Source organism: Cryptomeria japonica, chromosome 10 (assembly GCF_030272615.1).
Source record: "Cryptomeria japonica chromosome 10, Sugi_1.0, whole genome shotgun sequence".
Lineage (NCBI taxonomy): Eukaryota > Viridiplantae > Streptophyta > Pinopsida > Cupressales > Cupressaceae > Cryptomeria > Cryptomeria japonica.
Window position 1 is genome coordinate 737,967,687 of NC_081414.1, and position 8,876 is coordinate 737,976,562.

Genomic DNA, 8,876 nt, shown 5'->3' on the forward strand with positions numbered 1-8,876 from the left:
AACTCAAAAAGTATACAACAAGCAAAGTATTTTAAATATGATGAAGTTTCCTAAGAACTATAAAACATGCAAATTATACAAAAAGTACTAGCATTCTTCCACTTGTTGAATACTTTGTGTAGGGACCTTTAATCCTAAACTATCAATTGTTTAGACAACCATCCCCATTTATATTCAATTGTTTAGACAACCATCCCCATTTATATTCAATAGACTCTGAAAATTTCTGAAAATACTCATAGCTTTATCAATGAATCAACGACATTCTTTTGTGTATCAACCTTTTCTAATAATACCTATTTTCATTCAAGTATTTATTTTGAAAAGATATGTTGTATTATAATATCCTTAAATAATGAAACATGATAAATATAATTCTTGAAAACATGATAAATATAATTCTTGACAATTATACTCTAATTGTCATTGTCAATTCATACAATTTTCTTTTTTCAAGCCAAATAATAAAGCACAACCTTTGTAACCAAACTACTTCCTTACATACATGAATAACTACAATTTACTCATCAAACTTACCACTCCTTGAAAACTATTGAATACATAAAGATATTTGTCTTCAACTTTATTAGAATCCATCTGTCCATCAACAAGACAAATAACCCCTAATATTGAATACATATAGATATTTTATCTTCTAATAACCTGATTAGAATCCATGTGTCCATCATCAAGAGAAGTAAACTCTACTAACGAGCACTAAGGGATTCTGTAACCGTAGCATTTGATTGAGATGATGGAGGGGAACTTTCTCCACGTACTTTGTACCCCACGTCTACGAATGCTGGCTGCAGAGGTTTCTGAAAATCAATCTCAGCTTTACTTAAAAGTATTGTCACAACCTCAGACATTGATGGCCTATGAGTGGTAGAACCTTGTATGCATTGAAGTGCAAGGTTTATCACCCTCAACACCTCTTCTTCACTGTACCCTTCAATCTTCTCTTTGCTTTCCGCCATCTCTAAAACCTTGTTTTCTTCGTGTAGGCTCCAAACCTGCGATAATTTTTTTTCGAAAATGATCAAGCTAATTAAGAGAGAATGATGAGATAAAATGATAGAAAAGAATACTATTAGAACAGTAAAATACCCATTCAAGCAGATATTGCTTATCAGGTGGTTGATTCAAGTCAATGCTTTTTCTGCCACTGACAATTTCAAGAACTACCACACCAAAGCTGTAGGTGTCAGCTTTCTCTGTTAATTGCCCATGGCCAGCATATTCAGGAGCGGTGTATCCTCTGCAAAGGAAAATTAAATAAAAATGATGTTACTATTTTTGTTAAAAATTTTGATAAGAAAGCAATGGAGTAAGGAGGGGTTTTCTCACAAGGTTCCTGCAAATTTTGTGCTAATATGGCTTTTATCATGTGGGAGAAGTCTTGCCAACCCAAAATCTGCTATTTTTGCCTCCAAGTTATGATCAACTAATATATTGCTTGATTTAATATCACGATGGATGATACAGATATGGAATTCCTCATGGAGATAGGCCAGACCACGAGCAGTGCCCAGGATAATGTTGAACCTTTCCTTCCAACCCAGATGTTTTTTATGTTCTCCTGCATGTAGAATAATTCACTAGAGTTTCAAATCCTATCATGTTTGCCGTAATAGACGAAAGAAGAAAAAGAGGAAAGTTAAGGAGCAGCAAACCAAATAATATTCTGTCGAGGCTGCCGATGGGCATGTACTCATAAACCAAGAGCCTTTCGTGGCCTTGTCTGCAACATCCAAGTAAACGCACAAGATTTTTGTGATGAACATTAGAAATGAGTTTCACTTCGCTTTCGAATTCAGCAATTGCACGGACAGAGCGACCTAATGTCAGCTTCTTTATTGCCACAACGTTGCCATTTTTCAAAGTACCCTTCAAACATCATTTGAATGGATTAGTACAGAAGCCTAACGAGGAAAGGAACCCAACATTTTAATAGATTGAAGGAACCCATCCTTTGAATAGATTGACACACAAGCCTATTGAGGGAAGAAATAAGTGATAATTTACCTTGAATACTTCACCAAACCCTCCTTGTCCAAGCTTATTTGCTTGATCAAAATTGTTGGTTTCCTTTTTCAGTATCTTGAAGTCAAAAGCTACCGGCCCACGAAGTTCTGTTGCTCCTTCAGTATCCGCTATAACATATGTTTCAGTTTGTTATATTAGTACTAATCAAGATCCAACTGACTTGCAAGACTTTTGCTTCCTTATCTATAATATATTAAATTTAGCCTTTAAGAGTTTACCTTCTTTCTGGCTTGGGCTTTATTATCTGCTTCCGGAAGAGAAGGAGACAAGTTATAAGGCCAACTAGAAATACCCCTCCCACAACACCAATTATTATCCAGACTGTAGAACTCGCCTTCTTCCCTGGAGGACAAAATGGAGAATACCTCAATTGTGAAAAAATCATTGTAAGAGTCGATGTCTGACAGAAATTTTATGAAATTGCATATCTGAAATTGTAAATTCAAATTTGTTTTAGGAAAAGTGTCAATAAACGTTAACAAAATTGCAAGCTCTTCAATTGAATATAATTAAATTGTAACCTCTGGGTAAGAAATCTGCCAAGTCGATAATCGCGTTGCTTGGAAAAAAGGGTTTGGAATCATATCGCAAGTAGCAGCCGGCGTCTACAGCCCGTCCCTCGGAGCGAGAAAAACACTTGTTTATGTTGTCCTGGGCAATAGCGAGGCACTTTTCGCAGGAATCCCTTTGAAGGGAACGTATACACGAGGCAAGTCCATAGACTGTGGTATTAGACGGCCCTTGTCTAGTCTGTGCAGCAAAATAACCATTTGTTCTTGGAGTTGCAGTGCAAAGATCGTTTATCAAACTTTGAGCAGTCGCCGAAAAAGAATTGGAGTTGGACGCGTTGGCAGTACCGCACACCTCCATATTTCCGGGATCGGTGTAGCTGGTGTTGTAAAAATTATAGTTCTCATAACGCAGAAAACATCTGTCGTAGCTTGCCTTGCCGCCGGTAACTTTTGTACAGTTGCCAATTTTTTTTCTTGCTACCTTGATGCAGTTAGCGCAATCAGTAGAGGACTTATCCTTTCTACACTGCGCCAGTGCATATACTGAATCTACCAGATCTGATGCTCCCGCCTCATTTTTTGTAACAAATCCAGATGGAACAACATTTTCCACCACGGCTGCCAGAGCCGCCTTCAAGTTTTTCGCAAAGATTGTAACGTTGGTGTTGGCGACATTGCTGCATCCGAAGGCTAAAAGTCTGGTCTCTGGGTCTGCTCTAATTGGGGCAATTAGTAACATGACAGATAAAATAATCAGCCTTAAACTATTCTCCACTGGCCACCTTGTTCCAGCCATGGCTTTGGATTTTACCATTGATATTGGAGAGACGCTTAAAACTGCTAGAATTCTTAGAGTTTGTTTTGTTAGAAGAACGACAGGAGATTATTATATAGACTTTCAAGTTGCAGGTGAGTAAACCCTAAGAACAGAAGTCAATCTTAAAGAAAGACAACAAAGACAATAAATTGAGTAACAACTATTCAAAGTCAAAGAAAGATAATTAAGAAAATAAACCCAATATATAATTACAGTCAAATATTTTTAAGAGTCTCTAAGTTAACTGAGAATAAAATAAATCACTCTCCCATGGCATACGTCAATGGTGCTGAAACTCGATTGGAATCAACAGGATGGGCTATATTATATTCGAAAATTAAACTTCAATCAACCCAAAAATTGGACGAGTCTTGAGCTACAGAACCTATCCAACAAAGTGAGAATTTTAAAATAAAACAGCATTATATAAAACAAGAAAATTGAAAAATTCATATTTCAAAATTTCAATCAGGTTTAATAAATGATACAAAAGATAATGACTATTAATCAAAATTGACATAAGAATAAAGAAGTTTACATTTGAGAAAGCTAACTTTAACATAAGAAATTAAGTTTCTTGCATCTATTTTCAGAAATGATGAGACCAAATAATATCACATTTAGTCATATCATCTTAAAATTTAAGAAGACAATTTTGTATTTATCTTTTCCCTAATCTTTATCTACTAAAAACAGTGTGAATATGGTATTTAGTTGTTTTGAAGGCTAGCAATTGGTATAAACTCATAGAATGTGTAGAGGATAAACATTACTTTCTTCCTTTTTATTTTGTTTTCACTTGATTGTATTTATTTATTAGTTCCTGCCATAGAACTATAGGTGAGGAGTTGTTGTAACTGTTATTAAAAATAAGATTTTTAATCAATTAGAGTGCAACTTTCTTTCATATTAAAGTTCTCTTAAAATTTTATTTGTCTTTGGGGGGTGACCCCACAATAGAGTGGTTGAGTTGCGCGTCTGCCTAAGGGGAGGTCATGTGTTCGATTTGCAACATGCATACATGTTGTCTCGGATATTGTTTGCTTGGTCTTGTTTGCAAATAGTGAACAAAGAATGTGTGGGTAACACTCCTTGCACAGATGTCACCATGCTTGCCCAACCTAGCAGAGTGCCACGGTGGATTATAGGAGATAATGCCACTCGTTGTTGTTAATGTGGACACTGTTGACTATAGGTTAGGTGGATGCGTGGAGATGCAAGGATGTAGGTGCATGAAGGAATAACGATAGTTGCATGAAGTTATAAGGTGTTGGAGAGATAAAGAGGTAAGTTCTAGTGGAGAGATAAGGGGTGCACATCAATGGAGTGATAAGGATTGGAGCGATAAGGTGTGCATGGAGTGATAAGGTGTTCAAAGTGATAAGGAGTGACAATGTGTGTATGAAAAAATAGATAGGATGACACAAAGGACATATAAGGGTGTAAAAATGCTAGACAAATTTGAGGATGAGGCCCCTAAAAAATGTGGTCTCACTGGTTCATACCTCTAGTCAAAAGCAATTCAACTTCGACCTCTTATCGAGCAAAAAATAAATAAATTATTTGTCTTCACTAAAGTATACATGCAATATTTTTAACAAAATATTAATGTAGAATTATTTTCCTTCTATCTAATTAGCTCAAAACTTCTACTACATGGATAAAAAATTATCGAACTATGAAATTTTAAATCGTTTCATTTTTACATTGTTTTTAACCGTATTCTAATATATATGATTTTATAAATAATGATAACTATTCACATTTATTTTAATTGTATATGATTATATTATTATTTTTATTTTATATTATGGTTTCATATATCATTTAATATATATTTTAAAGACATGTTTTTAAATATATGTTCTCTATTTAATAAAAATATATTGTATTATATTATATATTTATTATTATAATATTTAATTTTAAAATATTTTATTAATAATTTATTTATAAATAATAGATAACCCTATTCTATTTTTTATCCCGAAAAATGATGCACACCACATTAGTTTGTAATTAGAGAATCATTTTTACACTTTACATTTTTTATATAATAAAATCTAATAATTTACTACAATAAAGTTTAAATTATTAGAAAGTAATATATTAAATAACAAGAATATACTTATTATTTAAAAAGGGAAAAATTGTGATTATGTCATTGTGTGCCTTTCTTGAACCTAGGGTTTTTCTATGGTAACTCAGAGGCAAAGATGCTCCTCTACTGGGGAATCATTTTTTAGGCCGTTTTGTGCCTACCAATAATAGAAGCTGGGCTGGTTTGTTTGCTACATTGGGTAACAAAGGAAGGATCAATGGTGGAAGAAGGTTTTGAGCAAAAATATTGGAGGGAATAATACAAATCTCAATGGTGGTTTGAAATATGGTTATGTTGGTAGTTAAGGGGTATGAAATGTAGCTTAGAAGCATAGAAAGGCGCCTTTAGGGTTGGAGAATGGAAGTAGAGGAAAGGATTGGGGAGGGCTTGTTATGCAAGGGGGTGAATCAAGCCAAGTCACTAGATCTATAATGGTGGTTTTAGGAGAGGAGGTGGACAATGAAGAGGTAGAAAATGAGAGGCATTTTGCAGATCAAGGCCTAAAAGGGAGGTTTAAGGGTTTTTGGCCAAGCCTCGATGATTTGAACAAATGGATTAAGGACATTTGAAGCCCTATTTTGAATGGAGATGTTAAAAAATTTCCTAGTATGGCAGGGGATCTTTGTGGTATTGTTTGATAATATGTAGGATAGGAATATGGTCCTCTATGAATATCAAAAGGATACCAATCTAGTTAAGACTCCCTTATCTCCCTTTGCAATATTGGTTTGAACCCTATTATGAGGTTGTAGGTAATACATTGGGTAGATTTTTAGCCACTAATGAGGGATCCTTAGATGTTTTACACACCACATATGCTCGTATTTTGGTAGAATTGGACATGACTAAATATCCTCTGGAGGAGGTTTCATTGATATCCTCTCAAGGTTGTTGGCTGCAACCTCTAGATTATGAATGTATCCCTTTTTTATGTTGGAGGTGTTTATAGACTAGGACCTTGTTGTTGATTGTGTTAAGAAAAAATCAAAGAAGCAGACATCTTGGTGGAAATAGGTACTACTTGGTGGAGAAGGAAGTGGTATGCCAAGATAGTGACCCTATGACTTTGACGGAAAAGGGAGATGATAATGGTACTGCGCAACATACTCCCAAGGGATTAAAACGGTTTTGAATTCAAGGAAGGACAATCATACTACTAAGTTTAGGAAGGAGGTAGAGAATAATGAAAGATCAAGTCAATAAAATAGTATGGGTAAGGGAGAAATGAATTCCTCTCAAGATAATTTCATAGAGATTCAAAATAAACAAGAGTAGGAGGAGGGTTGGTAGGTAGTAACTCAAAAGAAAGATAAGAAACTGAAAAATGAAGGAAACTTCAATATGTTGTTATGTTCTCATTCCGAAAGGGCTACATATTTGTAGCGTTGTTCTAAAGTAACCCATTAGTGGGTCTTTTTTCATTGACATTTCAGTTTCTTTGGGGAGATGACTCCTTGTTTGTAGCCCCACCTAGTTCAAGCCAAGGAAAAAATCTAATCTTAATGAAATTAAGTCACTATTATTGATAAAAAAATGAATATATTAATTTTTTCTTCATATTCAAACAATGGTAGAATCAATACATATATGAATCAATACTTCTATGTTTTCTTCTAGTGGTACAAATACTTATATTGATTCATAGAAGAATCTAGCACAAATAGACCCCTTAATCTATTACCATAATCTAAGAGGAATTAGTTTCAATAACCAAAACATGTACTTACGCACAACAAAGTAAACATTTCAAACAAAACCTCAACGCAATATATATCCTAAATTGGAAACACTTTGTGTGAACTTCTAGTACTAACCACCTACCTCTTTACCATCTTTGACATGTAATCTAATTTTCTCCTCACAAGCCTCTCATAATTTTTTTATATAATATTCCATGGCGGTTTAAAAACTGTCATACCCTCTTATAAATTATTAATTTAATTAATTCTTTAATTATTTATCTCTTAGGATTATTTATTTGTCATTAATAATCTATTTTATTTTATTTTTATATCATTTTTTAGAAGGGTCGAATAATACTTTCTTTTAATTTCAAATGGTCATTTATAAGGGAAAATATTATTTCTCGCTTTAGAAAATCTCATTAAATCAAGCCTTCAAGCATGGATGCATAGGAGGGTGTCATTATGCTTGTTGGAAATTTAAATTTAATCTACCATACAATTATAATAAAATATACAAATATAAAATTGAGAAATAAATTACATAATAAATATATTTATTGTGAGAAAATCATATGATTAAAAACTTCACCAAAAGCATCATTCAATCTTATGAGAAAACTTTTATTAATGAATTGGATTTTCATATATGCTCTCATCCTTCTAACTAAAACTACTTTGGAATACCTCTTATAGTTTTTATAAATGTCAAATTATATATCAAATAAAATATTTAAATGAAATTGTTTAACTTCTCAAAAATGATTCCTTAAATATAGGATGAAAGCATATGATATAGTTTTAGATGTTTATAAATCTTTAATTAATGCATATGTTGGTTTAATTAATTAAATAATATTTATATTAAACTATTAATCAACAATCAACTCAAATTATCAAATATAAAATAGGGTAAATGGTCTTTAATCAACAAAGTAATTTTAATTCATATTCCTTTTATAAATGATGTAGACCGTGACTTTTATTAATTGTAAGCTAAATAATTATAATTCTAGAACTTGAAAATAGTTTGAGCTTGATAGTGTTCTTCACATTGCACTCTAGCATCAAATGTTCATTGGAGAACATGTCTGATGAATATCATATCATCTGCTGCAATAGAAAATGCATTTTTCATAATTCACCTTTGTGTTTGCTATAAGAAATGGGAATCAACATATTTTGATATCGATAATACAATTACTTTGTTCTTTTGGTTAAAGATGAGATACATATATTTGAAATGCGAGTACTTTGTTCTTCTTGTTAAAGACCATAAACATATTTGATATGCAAGTAATTTATAGAATCAAGTGTTCACCAACCCTAGTAATGGATCAAGATGCAAAGAAATTTTCAACAACAAAGTAAGATTAATGTAATATGGGGAAATACGGTTCACTTGGCCCAAGATTTTTTGAGGAATAAGGTGGATTTAGTGGTCCATCATGGGGGGTACTTGAAAGATGACTCTACCATTTGGGAAGAAGGGTGTGAGAGAAGGTAACAAGATGAGCTTTTTGTGTGCACAAAAATATAATGAATTGGCAGACTGATTCAGAAGAAGATCAAATAGAGAAGAATGTATCTAACCTATAGAATAAATCTTAGGAAAAAATGGAGGGAGCAAGGAACGCATCTTGACCTTCTCTTAGGATTGAGGCATGTTTCTCAACCTAATCTTGATGGTTTCAGCTCCAACAAATTATAGAACATGT

The 8,876-nt window shown here is 33.2% G+C and overlaps 2 protein-coding genes across 2 annotated transcripts; both read right to left on the bottom strand.

Moving 5' to 3' along the window:
• Nucleotides 1-488: 488 nt before the first annotated feature.
• Nucleotides 489-1,589, bottom strand: LOC131047338 (cold-responsive protein kinase 1-like; the record flags this gene model as incomplete). The annotated part of the gene is made up of 3 exons (XM_057981208.2): nucleotides 489-1,013; nucleotides 1,108-1,258; nucleotides 1,348-1,589. Coding segments are annotated over 3 exons (699 nt in total), but the record flags the coding sequence as incomplete, so codon positions are not given.
• Nucleotides 1,590-2,260: 671 nt separating this feature from the next.
• On the bottom strand, nucleotides 2,261-3,401 carry LOC131859170 (cysteine-rich receptor-like protein kinase 2). The gene is made up of 2 exons (XM_059212730.1): nucleotides 2,568-3,401; nucleotides 2,261-2,388 (listed from the first exon to the last, which is right to left on the bottom strand). The coding sequence occupies exons 1-2, from the start codon at nucleotides 3,370-3,372 to the stop codon at nucleotides 2,261-2,263; spliced, it is 933 nt and encodes a 310-aa protein (XP_059068713.1). The 5' UTR covers nucleotides 3,373-3,401.
• Nucleotides 3,402-8,876: the final 5,475 nt, after the last annotated feature.

What these genes read in the sequence shown, in the direction of transcription:
- LOC131859170 (XM_059212730.1), bottom strand. Translation starts at nt 3,372, where the DNA reads ATGGTAAAATCCAAAGCCATGGCTGGAACAAGGTGGCCAGTGGAGAAT. An exon ending in GGCAGATTTCTTACCCAGAG is followed by an intron (nt 2,389 to 2,567) that starts GTTACAATTTAA and finishes TTTGTCCTCCAG; the next exon opens with GGAAGAAGGCGAGTTCTACA.